At 41.6% G+C, this 22,265-nt stretch overlaps 1 protein-coding gene across 4 annotated transcripts in view; it reads right to left on the bottom strand.

Moving 5' to 3' along the window:
* LOC311590769 (uncharacterized protein) overlaps window positions 1-22,265 on the bottom strand; it is a gene marked incomplete at its 3' end in the record, with an annotated part of 119,918 nt that overhangs the window by 5,725 nt on the left and 91,928 nt on the right. The window contains exons 6-8 of one of the 4 annotated variants that reach the window (XM_084770029.1): window positions 11,570-11,676; window positions 10,808-10,863; window positions 8,437-8,572 (exon numbers count right to left, since the gene is read on the bottom strand). The exons of 2 other annotated variants lie outside the window; for them this stretch is intronic. In XM_084770029.1, coding sequence (XP_084626155.1) covers window positions 8,437-8,572; window positions 10,808-10,863; window positions 11,570-11,676 — 299 coding nt within the window. Of the gene's footprint in view, window positions 1-8,436; window positions 8,573-10,807; window positions 10,864-11,569; window positions 11,677-22,265 lie in introns of those variants that run through there. One more of the 4 variants, XR_014776980.1, reaches the window with a different exon arrangement.

Here is a 22,265-nt window from a genome sequence, read left to right as displayed (position 1 = left end):
GAGGTGTCAGTTGAGTTATTGATCTTAGCCATTCTGATGGGTGTAAGATGGAATCTCAGTGTCGTTTTGATTTGCATTTCTCTGATGACTAAGGAGGTCGAGCATTTCTTTAAGTGTTTCTCAGCCATTTGATATTCCTCTGTTGAGAATTCTCTGTTTAGCTCTGCGCCCCATTTCTCTATTGGGTTATTTGGTTTGGTGGTGTTTAATTTCTTAAGTTCTTTATATATTTTGGATATTAGACCTTTGTCAGATGAAGAGTCGGTGAAGATCTTTTCCCAGTCTGTAGGCTGTCGCTTTGTTCTCTTGACAGTGTCACCTGCCTTACAGAAGCTTCTCAGCCTCATGAGGTCCCATTTATTAATTGTTGATGTTAAGGCCAAGAGGCTTTCTCAATGTTCCTCATATTACTTTCTTTTTCTTTTTCTTCCTTTTCTTACTTTTTGAGACAGGGTCTCATATACTCTAGTTGACCTCAGAATTGCTATATAACTAACGATGACCTTGGTTTTCCTGCCTGCACCTCCACCAGCTGGGTTACAGGGTACAGCCACCATACCCAGCTGCCTGAGTCATACTGCTGAGAACACCCGATTCTGAGGGAAATCACATTGGTGCCGAAACCTCCATACTGGCAAGGAGTACTCAACACCCTGAAACAACACCACTCACATTAAACTTCCAAAGCTACTTGGGGTGTCTGTGTGACCGGAGCTAAATTCTTTAAATTTTTTTCCCTACATCTCTATCTGTTAAAGGAGAATAAATCTAGACTCTACTTCACGAATTTGTTCTAAGCATAAAATAAACCAACTTATAGAAAGGGTTTTAATGTGTTATGTCATATAGTAGCTTTGCAACAAAAGTAAACATACCTTCTTTTTATTAATACACAGACTATGAAGTATCAAACACTCACAATACCCCCCGAGGATGGTCCTGTGTGGGGAATGGTATTTCACTTTTACCTTCTAAGTTTTTAAAAGGGTTTTTAATTGGAGCACATATTAAAAAATTAAAAATCTGTAATTTAATCTATTTTGTTGGTGTGCTATCAATTTCTTTTCTTTTTGTGTTCTGCCATAGCTACTCACAGTTATGTGAGGACAATAGTATTGAGCCCTCTTCTGAAGCTGTACTCTCTAGTTTTCCTACACACACACACACACACACACACACACACACACACACACACACACACATCCCCTTCCATTCAGCGTCTACTAAGAATTTCTCTAGATGAGCTATGGATTCAAGGCACAAGCTGGTGCAGTCTCCCAAAGGGATTACAGATGAGTACACAAGCTACCCCTTCCTGGTCTGATTCATTTTGGAAACTGGGACTGTAGCCACACATCAATGTGGTGCTAAATGTCTCCCTTAGGAAAGCAAACTAGATCATTTCTATGGATGAGCACATGGACATTAATATGCAATGTAAGATAGGAGTTTCATAGTCCTTGTTACTACCTGGAACTTTCTTCAGTTCCTGCAGAATTTGGTAATAGATCTTCAAAATTCAGCTCAAGGTGCCTATGGTAGAAAAAAAAAGCATTTTCCAGGAGCTAGTGAGGTGGGCCCGCAGTTAAAAGCACTGGTCACACAAGCATGGCCCAAGTTAGAGCCAGGAGCTACCCATCACCACCAAAACAGCTGGATGTGATAGTGCACATCTTTAGTATGAGCACTCTTGGATGGTACATACGTGCCTATTATCTACATGCATGTCATACATGCACAATAATAATAAAAAACTTAAAATGGGTTTTTCCAAAGCTTAGGCTTCTCTTCCCTCACAAAGACACAAGATATATGGTAGCCAATTATATGCTTTTGTTTCCTACATTGTGTATGGTGATCATATTTATGCACATGTACCAAGTATTCTGAGAAATTTCAAATGCATGGAAATAGCATGCACGAGCTTGCGTGCATCTCTCCTCTCTCTCTCTCTCTCTCTCTCTCTCTCTCTCTCTCTCTCTCTCTCTCTCTCTCTGTGTGTGTGTGTGTGTGTGTGTGTGTTAAAACTTCTAAAGAAAAAGAACATATGTAATTTTATTTTCTTCCTTGATCAACAAGTGTGTGCTAGGTGTCTAAGACTGCCGATAAAGTGAATAATTCTGCAGTCTTCCATTTGTGACACGAAGTCCATGTCACTTTGCAGATGTGCTGATAAATTAGCAATACTGACAGGCACTAAAAAGTATGGCTCTTCTGAAGTATTTATGGATTAAAAGATACATGTGGGATTTGCTTCAAAATAAGGCAGAATTGAGAGATGGTGGAGAGAAATTATGGTTATTAGTGAAAGAAGTTCGCCATATACTGATGGTTGTTGAACTATGAAATAAATGGGTTAGATTAAAGGGTACTGTTGTGATGATTAAGGAATGAAGGGTAGTATTTTCTATTTCTGTGCATTTGAAATTTCTTAGAATACCTTTTAAATGTGCATAAATATAATCACCACACACAATGCCACAGAGTACATCCTACGGTGGGGCTGTCCTAGGGGAGAGTGTACTTTGCTGTACTCTTACATCCCATGGCATGTTTGGGTGAGGTACTTTGAGTGCAACTCATTAAAGATTTGCTCTATGCCCACTACTCTATACTTTAGTCAACTCTGTTAGATCACAAGAGCTAGGTGAATAGAAGCACCAGGACACGAGGCAGACCTTGAACCAAAAATGAAAAGAAAGAGAGACAAACCATTGGCTTAAGAAAGAAAAAACAACCCAAATCATAAGCTTCAGTGATTTAGAATTTAGCCAATAAAACTCAGCAGCAAAGTCTACGGAAATGACAGTGTGAGGGAGGTGGAGTGTGCATGCTAATATGTTGGCTCCGTTCCTCCCTCACTCTCCTTAGCCATCTCCAAGCAATCCCTTTGGAGCAGGGCTTACTGAAACCATTGTTCACTGTAGTCTTGTCCCATGCCAACCAACTATAATCCTGAGGCACTTCACACATTGAGACATTATGGCCCTTTAGATTGCGAATATCTCTTTGAGTAGGCGTGGATGGCTGAGCTGTGATTGTACTTAAGATCGATTCAATCAGAGAGTAAGATCTTGGTAGAAGCATGTTTAAATTCACTCCAGATGGTTCTGCAGATGCTGTAAGACAGCAGCTTCAACCACAGAAAGATATCATTAGGGTTGAGGAAGCAGCAAGGACTTTTTGCAATACATCCCTACAGCAGATGCTGCAGTGTGCAGCTCTGATACACCCCTCTTACTCCTTTAAAGAGAAGCCCAAGGCATTGATTTCCTTGGCTTCCTTTCCAGAATGCTTAGGTTCTGTAGGCACCATTACACTGCAGTCTCTATTGGAAATAGCCCCAGGTGCTCAAGGAATGGTCCATAGCCCTTGGTTGGGGAGGGAAAAACTCTTAGCCCCTTGCCTCTGTTTGGGACATTTCTGACTGGCCATTTCTGTTTCAGAGCTTTCCATGCCATCAGCTGAACCTCTGTAACTGTGTCAACAGTCTCTTCTCCCTGTGTCCAGTCCTTTCCAGGTTTCTGAGTAGATATGGCTTCTTACACTGCTCTATTTCACAAGCCAGCAGAGTGGGGTAGTTATGGAGGAAGTGAGTGTGAATAGGATCAAAATGCATCATGTGAAATTCTGAAAGAATTTATACATAATATTAAAAAGTGACTGACTGTTTCCAAAGTCAACTCATCACCATCACAGATGTAAAACTTAGGCAATGGCTCATAATTAGTTAATACATATGAAGCATTTTAAATATGACAAGCACCTATCAACATACAGGTCAGTTAAAACTGTTGAGAATATGTAATTATAGGCATTGCTTTTATTGAGATGGCAGCAGAATCACTGTATTGGTATTTGATTCTTAGTTTCAATTTTCAGCTTTCTTTTCCACAATGGTCACCCCATAAGGTTCCATGATACTCTTTGTTCTAGGAAACTATGCACTTCCTGAATTTTCTTTGACCCATGACAAATGCAGGTATGAGCTGATGGAGGCCACTATTGAAATTTGGTGTCATGGCAAGCTATGGATTTATATCTACAGCAACTAGTAGGGGCTGGGTGTATAAATCTGTTGGACTTTAACCTTATTTTCAAGAAGAAACATTTTGTTTATATGCTGTCAGCTAGGTGATAGACATAGAGGTAAGATATGTGACACATGAGGAGTATATTTTAGAATCCAAGAATTATTCTATTTGACCCTACTTAGTTTCTGATATAAGTCTACACAGAGCTGAGCACAGTTTAATTGGCTGAGTTGGGAGGTTGGTGGCACCTTTCTTTTGAGTTTATGAAATCTAAGAGCTTATCATTGGCTTTTCTTTGATGAGAAACTTCTTGAGGAAGCCAATATTTATTTCTACTATGTTTATGTGTGCATGTGAGTGAATGTTACATGTGTTACAGTGCCCACAGAGGCCAGAAAAGAGTGTTGGATACCTTGGAGCAAAGTTTCAGGCAGTTGTGAGCCACCAATTAAGGGTACTGGGAACAGAATTCAGGTCCTCTGGAAGGGTGGTAAGCACTCTTAAGTGACAAGCCATCTCTTCAGCCCTGATGAATAACTTTCAAGTTGTATTCAGCCACACAACCAACAACTGGGGCTTTTAAATGACAGTTTGGCTAGGTATCATTTTTTAACCTTTCCCCAGACTTTTACTGCATAGCGAGGATGGCCTTGACCTCCCGATTCTTCCACCTCTGCCTCCCCAGCACTGTGATTACAGGCCCAAGTCACCATACCTAGCTTTGGCCTGGGAAACTTAGTTGGCTCTATACTCTTGCTGATCTATGAGAAATTTGTACCGAGCAGAATCAGCATCAGCTGAAAGCTTGTGAGAAATGCCCCAATCTAGCCTTCTTCAATCAGAGTGTGTGTTTTTATTGAGGGTGGGTGGGTAGTGGGTGGCATTGAACCCTGTGCATTCTAAGCAAGCAGTGTACTGCTCTCGGGCCCTGGAGTGAATTTCTTAAGATATTCATGTATTTTAGGAGTCTTCCAAGTGATGCTGGTGCTCCTGGTCCACAAACACATTTTGAGCAGTAGGCACAATGGCATTATAACATGCTTGTAGCAATTACTACCTGACCTTTCCAGAAAGCCCAACTGTAATGTGCACTTCTGGACCTGCTTTTGCCTTGCTTAAAGCCTTATTTCTGGTCACTATCAGGCAAATGGAAGAGAATTAGACAGGAGGCAGCATCCCTGTCTAGCATCCCCCCAGCATCCCAGGGATGAAACATAGTGGCTGAAGAATGAAGAAAATCCTTGTCTTGCATTAGAACCACTGCAGGATGTGAAGGAGTACCCTCTGGGAAAAGAAAAGTTTCAATATCATAGAGAAACACACCAACATTATTTTATATGGAAGAAGTTGCCCAGAGAATGGCAGCCGAAAGTGGGGTTGGAAAGAAAAGGAATGATCTCTCTCTCTCTCTCTCTCTCTCTCTCTCTCTCTCTCTCTCTCTCTCTCTCTCTCTTCTTTTCTTCATGCCCTAACTTGTAGAGGGAAAGGTCTCAGTTGGAGACAGGAGCCCTGGATACTGACCCTGACTCAAGAACTAGCCAGGTGAACATCCAGTTAAGACCATGTGTCTTCTCTTTGGATTTCAGTCACTTTCTTATAAAAGGAGATTCTAAACATCAAGGAATTCCAAGGCTAAGAACTGGCTGCAGAAACAGCTGTTTCCACAAGAGGGAGTTCTCTTTCTGAAATCATAGAAATTCTATGCATAGTTTTAATCACAGATTAAGGCAAACAATAACATTTGAACATCCGGAACTAAATGGTCTTTTCATAAACAATTAAAGAGGATTAAAAGGATCATTATCTTTTACTTATATTAAATTATGACTAATTTCTTGCCAGAACAAAGCGAAAAAGGATACTATTGAGAAAAACTGAGTTAGCCTGACAGAAAAGAGAATCTCTGAACACAACAAAGATGCCTCCAGTGTTCCTCCCCAGCTTTATAAAGAACCCAGTGCCTCTTCAGTATATTCTTCCTTTCTAAAGACTGGTAAGGCTGGGCAATGTCTTGACCCTCATGTGTCTTGTGTAACACAGGACTGGAGGTGGGTCTAAGTGACATCAAGTAATAGTGGCAGGGGCAACCCTAGTACATAGGGTGGGAATATTCCCTATTTATAAGCATTCCAGAAATCTGCATGAAGAGTGAAGCATTCTAGGAAGGCTCAGCATTTGCCCCTACAGTGGGTGTTTTTTTACTTTTAAGATTTTTGTTTTTATAAAATCTTATTATTAGTATTTTAACAGTGTGTGTGTGTGTGTGTGTGTGTGTGTGTGTGTGTGTGTGTGTAAGGTGCTCCTAGAGCTGGATTTATAGGTGGCTGTGAGCTACCCAAAGTTGGTGTTGTGAATGGCACTCAGGTCCTCTACAAGAATAGTACACATTCTTAACCAGCCTACAAGAGCTGTTTCTAATTGCCTCATTGTCGGGTGCTGTATGACCCTAAGGACTAAGGTTTTCCTTCATTTGTTCCAGACAACCCAGATAAATGCAACTGTTCGATTCCCTTCCTTCCTTCCTTCCTTCCTTCCTCCCTTCCTTTCTTCCTTCCTTCCTTTCTTCTTTGCTCTAGTTTTATAGTGTTATCAAAGAGAGTTTCTAAGAATCATTTGTTCCTAGTTAGATTCCGCTATAATCACAGATCAGTGCCCTGTCTCATCATCATGAGAGATGCTTCTTCCAGCAGCAGATGGGAGCAGGTACAGAGACCCACAGCCAGACATTTGGTGGAGAGAGAGTCTAAATTGGAGGTCTCTATAGGGTCCCTCCTCTTAGAGATTGGGGATGAAATATTGTAGGAGTTGGAGGGGATGGAGGAGACCAGGAGATCGTGACCCACGGAGCCAGCTAAGCATGGCTCATGTGGATTCACAAAAACTGAACCAGCATACTCTGGGCATGCATGGGAGTGCACCAGGTCCTCTGCACATATGTGGTCATGGCTGCTAGCTTGATGTTTTGATGAGACTGCTAATGATGAGACCAGACTCTTTTGCCCACTTTTGGGATTCTTTTTCTCCTGTTGGGTTGCCTTGTCCAGCCTCAGTATGAGGACTTTTGCTTTGCCTTATTGTATCTGGTTTTCCTGTTTGGCTGTCATCTCTTGGAGGCCTGCTCTATTCTGAAGAGGAAACAGTAGGAGGGTGGATCTGGAGGACAAGGGAGGTAGGAGGATCTGGGAGGAGTAGTGGGAGGGTAAACTGTGGTAAGGATGTAATGCATGAAAGAAGAAACTATTTTCAATATAAAAAAAAGACATTCGAGGCCACAGGAAGGAGAGGTAACAAGTATCTGTTTAAAAAAAGAGAGAGAGAGAGATGGGGATCTTGCCTAGAGTTCAGAAAATGGGAAATATTGGCTGCCTCACACTAAGGAACTGAGCAGTGAGATTCAAACTGTCTCTCTCCTCGCTTTCCCAGATGTAAAGATGTATAGAGTATGCCCAAGAGGACGGCCACTTAAGAGCAGAAGACATTCTCAAGGTCATGAATCTGTTATGTCCCAAAGTGTAGCTTCTTCTTTAGGTTAGCTGGTGTGTGGATGTAGACACAGCAGCCACCGAGGGTTTAGAAAAGTGCTCCATTTAGTCTCCTCTAATGGCTTTGCAGAGGGATGCTCCTTTACTCATGCCCACAGCTGACTCTGACTCTCTCTTTCTCTCTGTGACAATTCATAATTTTTAGGAAAAAAAAGATAAAATTTTAACAGAGTCTTCACCAGGCAACGAAGTCTAGCTAGAATGCATTGTCTTTTTTTTTTTTTTTTTTTTTTTTTTTTTTTTTTTTTGCATTAGTCTTTATGTTTTCAAGAGAGTTATTTTGGTTTCTCCATTCACAGTGACATCAGACCTAAGTAAAACTGTGAACTCACTGTGCCTCAACAGTACAGGTGGGGCACGAACAAGTAAAGGTTGTAGCAAGCTAGCAGTGGTGTGACTTCACAATCAGCGGGAGCTGCGTGGTGAGTTCTCACACCTGTTGTGCACCTACGTCAGCCAGCCAGCCACGGAATTACTTCTGTCAGGTTGTCATGGAAAAATAAGCGTGCCCTATTTGCCTTTCAACTAGTCGTTTAGGTTTCATTACATATATTAACATGTATTTCTCCTTAGAGACAAACGGGGGGAGGAGGAGATTTCCTCCGTGCCAATACATGCCGTACAGCTTTGTAGCAGGCTATAGGTGAGATCCGCCAGCTGCCCGTGCTGGTTCAGATCGTCTAGTTCCGTAGCCCGGAAGATCAGAGTGAGTAGCACTTGGTTTACCTAAATACGACAAAGTCTTTCCAACAACAATCTTTCCAACCCGATCTTTCTCTGGCTCCCAGCCAGTCACTCAATAAAGCAAAGACCTAACTGTGATTTTCTCCAGACAGGAAATCCTTTTTCTATTACCTTGGCTATCGCTTAACTGTGCTGGGATGTTTATCATCAATCAGTGTGGCCGTACTCCCCGAATTACGCGAGCTTCTTGAAGGCAGGGGCCTCATCTGTCTCTTTGCTGGTGTATCTTCAACCCTTGGCATTGGGCCTGCTCTTCAATAAACAGTTGTTAATTAGCTGCCGTATTAATTAAGTGCACTGGTGGGAGCAAGTCTTGATTTGGGAGAATTGCTTGCTTATGTAAAGCCAAGTGAAACATCTGTTCAATGTAGGTGAACATCACAGAGGCAGCTTTTGTCTTTAAAGTGGCAGATAAAGAGCATCCCAGGGATGAGAGTTTTGCTCAGCTTTGGAAAGCACAGATTCTAAAGAATACAAGCTATGTCCTCTGCAGTCAATGCGGAAATCACCCAGGCTAGAAAAACACCCAATAACGGGTCAAAACTCTAGGGAAGCCAAGGCAAGAACATTGGTGTGAGTTTGAGGTCAGTCTGCCAATGCAGTTCTAGGCCAGCTAGAGGTACATAACAAGATCCTCTCTCTCTGTCATGATGAGCACCACCACCATAAAGAGTTCATGATCATAAAAAAAGAAAAAGAAGTTGAATAGTTTGCAACTAACTATGTATGGGTTGCAGGTAAGTTTTCTTGGGAAATATAATTTTCAAATCCTCCTGAGGTAATGATGTTTATATTTTAAACTACATATTCAATTAGTTTAGTCCACATTTTGCATTTTACTTTGGTAACAAAGGAGTTCATTTTTCTTTTGTATGTGTGTGAGACAGATTGTCATGGATCTCAGGCTGACCTCCAACTCACTATGCAGCCCTGGATGACTTTGAGCATCTCATTATCTGGCTTCCATCAACCCCGAGTGCTGAGGATTAAAGCATATGACACCGTGTCCAATTTACAATGTGCCAGGAATTGAACACGCCACTTTGTGCACAACATTCTACCATGTAAGTTACAGCAGCAGCCTGAACATTTCAGTGGAAAATAAAGCACCATGAAAATTCAGGACCATAGATAGAATTTTTGTTTATGAAAAGATTGTCCCCTTGAATCCCACCTATACAACAACACATTGTTTTCGTCACACATCCTCCCTTGTGGGTACTTGGGAAACATAATGTGTCCTTCCTGCCCACAAGGAATGCAATCACAGCCAAAAGAGGAAGGCAGTCGGGTGCGCCAGTAACTACAATTCATGTGCCGTAGATCGTGTAGAGAGGATAGGTAGTCATGTTGCTAATGGAGTGTGGAGGAGGACTTATAATGTAGTTTTCCTGTGTGTGCTGAGGAGGGGGAAGCCAGAATGGGCATCTGAAAAGAGGTTAATAACATAAAGACCTTGTAGGGCTCAGTCAGGTAAAGATCAGCCAAACTGCATGAAGGGGAAGATGGTCCTTCCATTATACAGTCTCAGCAAGCTCCTATCCTCAGGCCTGCCTTCCACTTTGCTAGGCCTTTTTTCTCTTCACACGGTCTTGATGCATCTTGCAAAGTAAGGGGGCGAGGATAGTGGACTCCCACCCCTATCTGTATGAGAACGGGATCTGACCTGGTATTCTCAAACTCAGAAAGTGATAGCGCTGGTTCAGTAAAAGCTGTTTGTAGAGCTCGGTGGTGCACATGCCTTTAATCCCAGAGCTCAGGAGGCAGAGGCAGGTGGATCACTATGAGTTTGAGGCCAGCCTGGTCTACAAAGTGAGTCTGGGACAGCCAGGGCTACACAGAGAGTCCTTGTCTTGAACAAAACAAAACAAACAAACACAGCTGTTTGTAAACACAGAGGGAAGGGCAGACAGGAACCTCTGGGTAGGACTCAGCTTGTTTCTCTCCCCTCCCCTTCCCCTCCCCTCCCCTTCCCTCACTTCCTCTCCTCTCCTCTCTTTTCCTGTCCCTTTTCTCCTGCTCCCTGTCCCTTCTTTCACCTTGCTTTCCCTCCCGTCTCCCCTTCCTTCTTCCCTACCTCCATGCCTCCTTCTTTCTTTCTCCTTCCTTCCTTCCTTCCTTCCTTCCTTCCTTCCTTTCTCTCTTTTTCTTTCTTTCTTTCTTTCTTTCTTTCTTTCTTTCTTTCTTTCTTTCTTTCTTTCTCAGGGTCTAACTGTGTAGCTCTGGCTGATAGAACTTGTTATGTAGACCAAGGTGACCTGGAACACACATACAGAGATATGCTTGCCTCTGCTTCTTGAGTGCTAGATTAAAGGCTCAATCAGAAGCTAATGTTTCTGTGAATAGTTTGCTTTTGGAGTATAGGTATATCAAGCCAGGTTCTTCTCTTTAGTTGATAAATGAAAAAAAAAAAACCTTTTTATTATAGGACATTTTTTTTGAGACAGGGTGTCATGTAGCCCAGGTTGGCCTTGAATTTGAACTTACTTTATAGCTGAGGCTGGTGTAGAACTCTGGATCCTCCCGCCTCTAACTCCTAAGTACTAGGATGATAGCCAGAAGAGAAAGGGGAATTAGTTGCTGTCTACATGTTTTCCAAGACACTATCAGAATATGTGACACATTCTCCTTTAAGAGAAAACAGGACAACTGATTTTAATTTTTAAAACTATGCTAATATTTTGAATAATTTAAAGGAAATTAATGTTACATGAAGTTGTTTTATTTAGAAATATTTAAATATTTTTCTGTCAAAATTATTTAAAAATGGCCAAAATAGAAAAAAATTAAAAGCTTCTGCATATACCCTTCACTGAGCGTCCACCAAAGGGCAGTGTTTATACAACCCTAGCACAATGCTAAAATCAGAGCTTAATGGATTAATTTTCTGAGAAATAAAAGGTGTTTTTTTCTATCTCCTGGAGAGGTTCTACATATTTTATTATTAAACCAACCAATTTGCTCACAAGGAATGGATAAAAACAACAACAACAACAACAACAACAACAAAACAACAAATCAAATGCCCAATTTAAACAAGACCAAATCTCGAGAGGTTAACCCTGGCCAGCTCTCTCTGGAAGCATCAGTAGATGACCATGACTCAGGATTAACAGTCACCTGCTAATGATTGAATTAATATGGATGATCATGACTGAGCCTAAAGTCATGCTATTGTGTGTGAATCCTTGCACACCCAGCTGTGTTCTCCCGTGAATTTCTCTTGTATGTGTATTTGATCTTTGTTACCAGTTTCCATCTGAAAGGACAGCTTTGCTTTTGCTTCTTGGTCAGGAATCGCTTGATTCTGAAAGCTACATGGTGAGGAGACAAGTCACGTCCAGGGTGCAGGACAGCTGTGGAAATGGGAACAAGCAGTTGTCTTTTCCAATCTTTCTGCTGCCTCTTCCACTGTGGCCCCGGAGATGCAGGTGCGGAACTGTGTTGTAGATTACAAGGACAACAGTAATGGACACTCTAACATGGAAGAGGGGATCTCTCTTATAAGGCCTCATCCCAGACAAAGAACTACAGGCAACCAAGGAGTGTTGAGAACAGAAGAGAGAGCCTTCTCCGGGGAAGAGCTGCCATATTGGTTATCCAATACCAAGTGGTTAACCCCGAGATTGTGTATACACAAGTAACATTATACATACAGAACAGAATGTGTTTATATATTTAGAAACACACACATACACACACACAACTACTACCATCACTAACAACAACAATTGGGGGAAAAAAGCCCATGGATTTGAGAGAAAGCAAGTGAGGCTATATGAAAAGTGTTGAAGGGAGGAAAAGGAAGTAGGATGCAATGACATTTTAACAGTTCTTTTTTCTTTCAGCCGGGAATATGGGTGTGCTCACCTATTGTGCACAAGGTTCTTGACTCAGTGTCCATGCTACGTGAACTAGACACAGTGGTTTATGCCTGTAATCCCAGCATTCTAGAGATGAATACCAGAGATTCAGAAGTTCAAGGTCATCCTCAGGCATGTAGAGAATCCGAGGCCACCTTGAGATACGTGATACCATGCTTTATTTTTTAACTTATTTGCATTAATGCGTGTTAGAGATGGTGAAAGGTACCCGAGTCTGTCTATGAATATCAGAGGATGAGTTTAGAGACTTGGTTCTGTCCTTCTATCGTGGGTTATGGCACTTGAACTCAGGCCATCAGGCCTAAGTGGTGAGGCCTTTTATCCACTCAGCCCTTTCACTGGCTCCTGACGTGATTACTTGTTTCCTGTTGGTTTGTTTATATTGTTTTCTTGTTTTTGTTTTTTGTTTTTTGTTTTTTTTTTTTAGAAGGAAAGGTTTTCCCTTTTTAAACTATTTTTCAGGTTAAAACACAAAGCAATAAACTTTATCATTACATCTTCGTGCACCTGCAGTTATGATTTGTTCTCGTCCATTCCTCTCCTCCACTGCCAGCCTCTGTGCCCTATGCACCTTTGCAGCTGGCTCTCTTTCTACTTCCGGTTAGCCCCCTCTTCAGTTTCCCTGTTATTTGCATTCCATTATGTTACACGCATCTCACTATGTTTCTACATCCTATCTTCTTTACGGTGTCTTCCTCTATTCCTAGTTTCATGAGCCACAAACACACCTGTATAAACATCCACATCCATACATACAGCAAAAATTAGGTTCCGCATATAAGAGGAAACATGCAGTATTTGCCTTACATTTATGTACGTATTTGTTTGTTTTGTATGTGTGTGTACACGTGTACATGTACCTGTGCCTCTAGCAGCCCACATGTGGAGCTCTGAAGACAACTTGTAGGAACTGGTTCTCTGACTCCACCATGTAGGTCCCGGGGATCAAATGTGGATTGTCAGGTGCCTTTGCAAGCTGAGTCATCTCACTGGACCCTGGTGTTTGTCTTTCTGAATCTGACTTACTTCACTTAAAACAGGTCTGCTCATGAATTTGTATGGCATTTTTGTAGAGAGGGCATGTTAATCTTCTCTGTGTTATTCCAGTTTTGTTTCTGTTTTTTTGTTTTTGTTTTTGTTTTTGTTTTTTGCATGTGCTGCTGAAAAGGACATAAAAAGTTTCACCTGCCTTCTTCCTGTGGGGCTGGAGACTTCTCACATGCTAAGCACATGCTGAACGGTACCCCAGCTCCCACGGATACTTCACAAGGGCTCATTCGGTTCCCAGTACTGTACCGGGCTCTAGTATTTTCAAGGTCGTTAAAACACAGTTCATTTTATCAAGAAACTCATAATCTTGTGAGGGAAACATCAGGACAGAATGACAAGTCGTAGGACACAGAAACTTGGTACCATCGGGGGCCAGAGCAGAGACACCCTCCCCCACAGTCTTTGATTTGAAGGAGCCCTCAAAGAGAAGCCTCATGGGAATTATAAGGACAGTGTCACTTTTAATCATCCTAAGGGGTCAGAAATATTTAGAGCAAAGGAGCTACATATGTCAAGTTCACTGGGGACTTGCTCAGAGAATGAAACAAGAGTAGTTTGGATTAACCAAAGAAACACCTTGGCTAGCCTGTCTCCACCTCTGAGATTCCCTTTTAGATCCAGACATAAGTATGTGATGACACTGGTCAAAAAATCGAATACGTGTGTTTCAGTTTGATTCAGATAATACTTGTGTGGTCTCTCTTGTCTGGAAATAGCCTAGGGGAAAATTTTATGAGGACTATGTGTGGGATGGAGAAGACTGAAGGGCCTGGCACTTGTACCACTCTCATTTTATTTGGGGGCGAGGGTTGTGATATTTAGAAAAGCAATGACTCTCTGGACAGCTCTTACCACTCCTGTGCACGTATAAAATGAAAGTTGGTGTCTACGGTTGCTTATGTTTTGTGTTGATTGAGCTAGTAAAAAAAAATAAACATGGAAAGGACATTCTGTTGTCAATAGGGCCCTATCAAAAAAAAGTGCAGGCAATATCTGAGGCTGCTGCCGCCTCTCATACATAGTGGTGTTAAGGGAGAAGAAAAGCCCCCATTTGACACATCTCTGTGCTCATTTTTTCTGGTTGCAAATACAATTACAATTATGACTGTGTTTCTGTCTTTCTAGACACCTCTCGGGGAGATAGCAATGCATTTTGCATAATGTCAGAGCATTTGAAGGCACGGTTTAGCAAGATGATTTTCTCAGGGCCCTGAGGCCTATGATTGAATGAGTGGGTACTGGGGCTGTTGATTTCCTGAAATTGGTCCTTCCCTTCTGGCTGCTGTGTTTCAAAAATAGCTGTTATCAGGGGGAAACCTATTCATTCCATGAAAGTGTGAGGTCATCGGGATGCCTCCACCCTTCCTACACTTACAATGCTGAGACCTTTTCTATAGTGTCAGATGCCAAAAGTGCATCTAACCTGGAGACTTGCCCTCTCCAGAAAGCTCACACCCATGAACAGGGGGCTGAAGACAAGTGTGTGAGGCAAATGGCAGTTGCATAGCATTGGTGAATACATGAGAATGTAAGAGGTCGTGTAAATAACTCAGTTGTGTACCAGTGAAATAGAACCTTAAATAGTCGAGGGCTCGGGACTGGAGAAATGGCTCAGTGCTTAAGGGTTCTTACTGCTCTTGTAGAGGGCCTGGTTCAGCTCTCATCAGCCATTTCGGGCATCTTACAACTGTCCGTAATTGAAGTTTCTGTAGAGGGACCCAAAGGCCTCTTCTGGCCCTTACACTTTAGCAGGCACAGACAAATATGCACAAATAAAAACACATGTCTAAAAAAACTGTCTATGACTATCTTGCTACAAAATAGAGAAAATAAGACTATTTTAAAGAAGCTAGTATTGGTGCTGGAGAAATGCCTCAGCAGCTGAGAGCACTAGGTTCTCTTGCAGAGGATCCAGGTTCCATGCCCAGCACCCACATGGAGGATCAGAACCTCTTGCCACTGCAGTTTCGTGGGATCCAATGACGCCCCCTTCTGACTTCTGTGGGCTCTTGAATGCTCTTGGTGCTCATACATACACTCAAAGCCTGCCCATAAAATAAATAAACACTACAAAAGAAGTATTAAATACAATAATCATCAACTTGCCTGATATAGCAGTTTTCCATTTTGATTCAGATTATCTAACTAAATTTATTTCCGGAATTCTAATCTCTAAAATTATCTTTTTATATACCTAAAATAAAAGCTAACGGTTTATCCCTCTGTTCTGCCTTCCTCACTCCTGATGGATCCTCAATAGAAACAGCAGTGTCTGCCTGCAGTGAGTGACCAGTGTGTTTGCTGCACAGAGGGTTTCCCTGTTCAGTTCTGGATGGCCTAAAATTTCTGGTGTAAACCAGGCTGGCTTTAAACTTGGCCTTGATCCTCCTGCCTCTACTTGCTAAGTGCTGGGATTGTAGGTCTGCACTACTACACCTGACTTGGATACATATTTTTAAGAAGTTGACTACTTTGTGCTGTTTGAGGGCCATCAAGATGAATTTACTAGTGTTCTTTCTTTCCTTGTCCCTCTTTCTTTCCTTTCTCCCCCTTTCTTTCTTCTCTCTCTCTCTCTCTCTCTCTCTCTCTCTCTCTCTCTCTCTCTCTCTCTCTCTCTCTCTCCCCTCTCTCTTTCTCTCTCTCCCTTTGAGACAAACTCTCACTATTATATCTCTGCATGGCCTGTGTAGACCATGGAGGCTTCAAAACCACAGAGATCTCGTTAAAGACGTGTATTACTTATACTCAGCCTTCTTAACAAAGCTTTTATTCCTAATGAAGCTACCAGTTTACAGAAGAAATATAGAATAGTATACATTGGTAGTATACAAATGCAAGACACCACAATAACATCCCCTCATGCTGATTTGAATATTTATTATGCTATGTGTTTTGTATGCATCACATTTATTTCTAGCACTTCCTCAAAATGATAAGAATTATTGTCGGGAAACCCTGCTTCTAAGGTCACAGAACACCTTGAGTTTGGTGCAAAATAGAGGATTCCCTTTGTCAGCAAGGCTTCCTCTTCCTTGCTCGGGGATCCCAGATCCCCACATCCTCTACCTGAGTAATAGCATGTAGTCCTTAGTGAAATAACAGGTCCAACTCTCTTTCTCCTTATAACAACCCATTCAGCAAGCACCTGAGATTCCTTCCGTGCTTCTCTATGTAAATGAGGTATCTCAGTGCCTTAGCCCTCCAGCCAACGGTTGTTTTCCACCCTAGAAAGCCCCAGCCCCTCCCCAATGTTCTGCATAACCCTCATTCATCCTGAATAAAACTGATCTTCCTCCCTGAAGCTGATCCCAGATGTCATCATTTCTGTTCGTACTCACAAGCCACCAAGCTTCCGCTCCTTTGTCCCGGGGACTGGTGGCCAGTGACTCCTGGAGCAAGGGAGAGTGACAGGTTATAATTCCTGTTTTTGCTTATATTTTAGCAACAGGGTTTGACTAAGTAGTCCAGGGTAGTTTTCAACTCCTGCCTCATGATTTTCCAGATGCTGCAATCATAGGAATTTGTCATTGTGACCAGCTGTGCCATCTTCATGGGCTTCGAATTACTGCAAAGCCATAGGGCTAGCTGGAGGTAGAAGCAGGTTTGTGTTGGGCCTGTCATGTGCTGACAATACCTCAGTTCTTTTCATAAATTCCTCTGATGATACAGGATAATGAATATCAGTAGCTAGGGGTGATGGCTTTTATGGTATGAGTTGATAAGTATATCAACCTTAAAAAAAAATAAAGAGGCCAGCCTAGTTTACAAAGAGAGTCTAGGACAGCCAAGGCTACACAGAGAAACGCTGTCCCAAAAAACAAAAACAAACAAACAAAAAAATCAAAATGAGTAAAAAATTACATTATTATCATCTCTATTTTAGATCTAGAGGAAAAGGAAACCCAAACATCTTTATGCAGGAGAATTATTTGAAACAAACTTTAAATTTAAATTAAATCAATGACTTCTGTGGAGATAAGGTCTCACTCTGTAGTCTAGGTTGCCTTAGAGCTTACTATGTTGCCTAGGCGGGCCTCAAAGTTACATCAGTCTTACTTTTCTCAGCATCCTGAGTGCTAGGGCTGCAAGCATGACCTCCTATGTCTGGCCCAGAAGTAAACTTTGAAGATGAGGGCCATCAGAGTATTAAGGAGTAGATATCAAGAATTGGGAGGTGCCCAAGATTTTACCTAGGCCCTGGGTCTGCGTATTCTTCACTAAACTCAGATTTTAAGTTATTTTATTTTATTTTATTTTTTGGGATAGACTCTCTCTGTGTAGTGCGTGCTAGCCTGGAACTTGCTGTGTAGGCCAAACTGGTCTTGAATACACCATTTTCCTGCCTCTATCTGTCGCTCAAGTGTTAGCATGGCAAAGGCATTTTAACATGTTGATTGTCTGATTCCTCATATTCCCAGAGCAGTGTGTGGAGTGGCAAACAAAATGTGCATATGCTCAGGCTCCATCAGAGGGCAAGGACCCAAAGGCTACAGAATGTGACTCTACGTGGTTTCACTCTGGAAGGAATCATCTTCCCAAATACCCTTGGAAGAATAATCCAGAACCAAGAGTGGTTAGTGTCTTGTGTCACAGAACATTCCAGAACATGAAAAAAAAAAAACCTCATAGAGAAATGTTTTCCAATAACAACTGGTGGGAGTATCAGGAGGCCCAGAATACAGCACCAGCCGACAGCTGAGGGCCTTGAGAGAAATGGTCAGGAAACAAAGAGGTCAAATATAGTTGGAAAGTCATTGGGAGCCTTTCCTGAATGCACGAGTTAATATTTCCATCACAAGAGTCTCCAGTGATGAGAGAATGATCTCGTGGAGAACTGAATGAAGCCCACGGTGGGTGATGAGCCCAGCGTTCTGGTTTCTGTGCGTGGGCACGGCTCCCCATACAGTGGGCCCTGCCAGTTGTCTTCTTTCTGGATGTCATATGCAGATGGTGTCAAGGAAAATTCCCAACCACACTTTCCTCACACTCACACCTGTGTTGTATTCATTCACAGTTACTGCCCAATCTGAAATCACTGTACACTTGGAAGAAAGTGTGCAGATAGAAGCTGCTTGCTAGACGAAAGAAACTGCCTTTTGTTCATTTTTCTATCCCATTGGAGGTGATCTCATGCTTACAATTGATTTAGCATTCTATATATCAGGATAGGAAAGAATATGGGTGAAGAAAAAAATGATACTTTTATAAATCCCAATCAAGGTTTATAACATTGAGTTATGTTTTATATGTTAGTCAGTTCAGGACATTGTTGCAAATTTTCACAACCTGGGTGGTTTAAACAATAGAAAGGTTTTGCTGGTATGCTTTTGTTTTTTATGTACTGGAGACTGAAAGTCCTAGCATGACAATTGCTGATTCCAGTAAGGGTTCTCTTTGCACTGTAGACAAGCACATTCTCGTGTGCTTTCATGCCCCCACTCTCAGATATGGGGTGATGGAGAACATATATTAACGCTCTCTAATTTCTCTTCTTATCAGATCATTAATCATATTGGATCAGAGGCATGCCCTTACATCCATATTATCTTTAATTACCCCTTAACAACTCCAAATACAGTCTTGTGTCACAGTTAGAGTCAGGGCTTCAACATATAAATACAGGGTTGGAGTGACAAAGTCTAGTTAGTCCCTAAAAACTTAATCCTCAGCAAGTCTTAGACAGTTTTGACCTCCATTGCTGATGATGAACAGAGGTTCCTAGAGTTCTGGAGAATCAAAAATGGAGCAAACAGTCACTGACACCAATGTTCTGACATTATAGGCTGCTTTGCAGTGGCTGCTGGGAAATCTCTCTACCAACTTTGTCAAGGGTTTGACAACATTATAATTATTGTTATTTGACTCTTCAACAACAAAGGGAAATTAGGCTAGAGAAATTTAGAACTATGAGACACACACAGGGAAGTTAAGAGGCTTGCCAAGGCACAGTTAGAAGGGAGAATGGACAAAAGTGAGGTTAATGTTAATCCAAAGCCATTATTTTTGTTCTGACCTTCAGAGGAGCATTCTTGGGAATGTTGGGTTACTCTTTAACATATTAATTCAATTCATATGCATATAAATCAATGTACTTCAACTTTTCTGAAACCATGGAAATCATAAAATGGCGAGGGGAAGTCCACAGAGCACTTAATTGAGCTGTACAATTTCAATATATGTAAGGACAATGATGTTAAAATTAAACTTACTGTTTTATTTCTGAGCTTACATGTTGAAGAAAAATCAATATGAACTACAATCATGAGGAATAAGCATTGAGTAGGTGTTGGGGCTACAGGAAATGAAAATTTTACAAGATGTCAGATTCAAAAGTTGGGTGTAATCCAGGTGAAGTTACATGTTCCACCCAAAGGTGGCAGCACTCTTATTGCTTCTTTTTGCTGTGCTTGTTATTGCATTTAATACGATGGAATCTTTGGGTGTTTTGAAGTATTTTAAAGGTCATTTAAGGCAGATAGCCGCATCACTTTAAAGCTAAGGAAACCAAGACCGAAGGGTCCATAAAATGCCCACTGTTTTACAGCTTTTAGAACTGCAGCCCAAACTACAACCAATAAACTGACTCTCTGACCTGTATTTGTAACACTAAACTCAACTTGATGGTATGTTCATAGCTAACAGGAGTAGATGAAAGAATAAACTTGGGCTTAAAAGAAAAACAGCAGCAAGGAATATGAGAAAAGGCATTGGCTTCAGGTAAACAAGAAAATCTTTGATACAAAATTGAAGTCTTGCAGCATGCCTAACTACTCAGAAATTCACAAACAGTTCCACTTGCAAGAGTTTCTTTGCTAGCAGCCAATCAATTGGGACCAAATCAACCATGTCTGTGATGCCCAGAGCTTATTACAATTGTGGAGCCCTTTCCTTCCAGAATTACTAAATCTGAATCCGTGTTTTGAGACTGTAAATGAGAGAATCCTGGACCCATTGAGATCACAGAACTTCTCCTGTAATCTAGACTCCAGACCACACCATGACTCTGTTAGTGTTGTAACAGAATCAAAGGCCTGGGAATGGGTTAGAAATGCAAGCAGCCAATCAGGGCCATATGTGACAACCAACTCAGCTTTGCGAGGGTCTGGCAGTCTCTTTGTTAGACTTTCTTCAGGTGACACATAGCTCCAGATGTCCCTGAATCATTTATCTGGGCTTTGAGCCCAAATCTGTTGACTCTGTTGGCTTAGAATTGTTTGCCATCTCTGATGCTGTCTCTCCACTTTCCTGCTTGATTAAAGGGGTCATAGCAGACATGTTCAAATCACTTGGCTTCTATTTGCTGACTTCAGTGTGTGCATTTGTACGTGTGTGTGTGTGTGTGTGTGTGTGTGTGTGTGTGTGTGTGTGTGTGTGTCTAGGTCTCGCCTGGCTGGCTTTGGAGGGTTCTACTTCTCTACTTCCCACAGTTCCTACGCTGGAGGCACTATAGTTCTGCTACTTAGCAGTTCGTTTCATTTGAACATTTTTCATCATGATACGGCATTGTGCCATCTTTGCTCCAAAACCTGTCTGCAGAACGAACAATTACAACAGCCCGTTTCACCCAGTAAGCTCTCATTGTCAATATGCTCATATGGGGAGGCAAGCTAATGGTATCTTCTTCCATGCGTTTCTGCGAATGCACCCCAATTCGAGTTTTATTACAAGATGTTTACGATGTATGGTCACTACCGAGGCTTCCAGAGCGTATACAAACTCTACTGGGAACAGCCTCTTCATCTCACACTCTCAGTTTTCCCAAAGAACAATGAGTCCTAGTGGTTCTATAAGCAGCAGTTCTTTCCTCTGTTTATTAGATGCTAAGTAGCAGGACTATAGTGTCTCTAGCATAGGAACTGTGGGAAGTAGAACCTTCCAGAGCCAGTCATCGGAGACGTCCAGGCATCAGCCCTATATTGCAGAAGGAAGAAGAATGCAGGACAGACACTTTAGTTTTTGGTTTTTGTTCAACTACTGAATGTCATGAAAAACAAAACAAAACAAGATTTGACCCCAGTTCCAAACTAATTTATTTCCTTTTTCACTTCCTTCCCCTTTTCCTCTTTGCTTCTCCCTCCCTCCTCTCACTCTTTTTTTTTTTTCTTGTGACAAGGTCTTATGTGGCTCAGGCTAGCCTTGAATTCAGTCTGTAGCTGAAGATGATCTTATACGTCTGTTTTTCTTATAGGCATGATCTACAGTACCTCACCTAAAACAGTTTTTCTCTTAGCACATGCTACTTAATTTGTCTTATTCCTCCATTTGTGAAACAAGGCTAACATTGCTCTGATTACTTCCTCCAACTGTTGAAAGAATTTTGTACACATGCCTTAAATACATATAGAATTTGTCAAGGAAGTGTCCCAGTATTAAAGTACCAGGAAATAGTATATATTTCCAAGCCTGGGAACTTTTATCTTTTTCTTTTCAAAATCAGAGGCACTTTATAGCCTCGCAGTTTAAACTGGAGCAGAGGTCAGCAAGCTTCTTCTGCGAGATGCCAGAGAGTAAACATGTTTGGCTTTGTAACCACTCCGCTCCATTATTGCAGCCGGAAAGCAGCCATGAACCCCAATGTAAACAAATAGGCATTCCGTGTTTCTATAAATCTTAACTTACAAAAACTGGCAGCAGGCAGTGTTCGAACTCAACATCCATCCTCAACCAAGAGTATTGGTTTCAGTTGATAGTCGTTTAATAAATTCCTATAGTACTTGGGAGTTTAGTGATTATCAAGCGAATTACAGATATTTCTCCAAATGTTGCTGAGGAAGAGGCACAGGCACCTAGAAAGTTCTAGCTCTTGTCCTCCTACTGTGTGTCTAGCACCATCTAAGGCTGTGGAGATGTACTACTGCACTGAGCAGAGTCTGTCTCTCCTGATGTTTGTGGTCTAGACTGATGGCTGAGACACCATCAATGCAAAAATATGGATTGGCTAAGAAAGACTGTCCTTTGGAACAAAAAACTCAACAGATCATTTTTGAGCACTCGCTATATGTTTTGGACTG

This window comes from Acomys minous (assembly GCF_964271855.1).
Source record: "Acomys minous genome assembly, chromosome: 2".
Taxonomy (NCBI): domain Eukaryota; kingdom Metazoa; phylum Chordata; class Mammalia; order Rodentia; family Muridae; genus Acomys; species Acomys minous.
The sequence above is the reverse complement of the archived record's forward strand: the minus strand, read 5'-3'. Positions and strand labels throughout refer to the sequence as shown.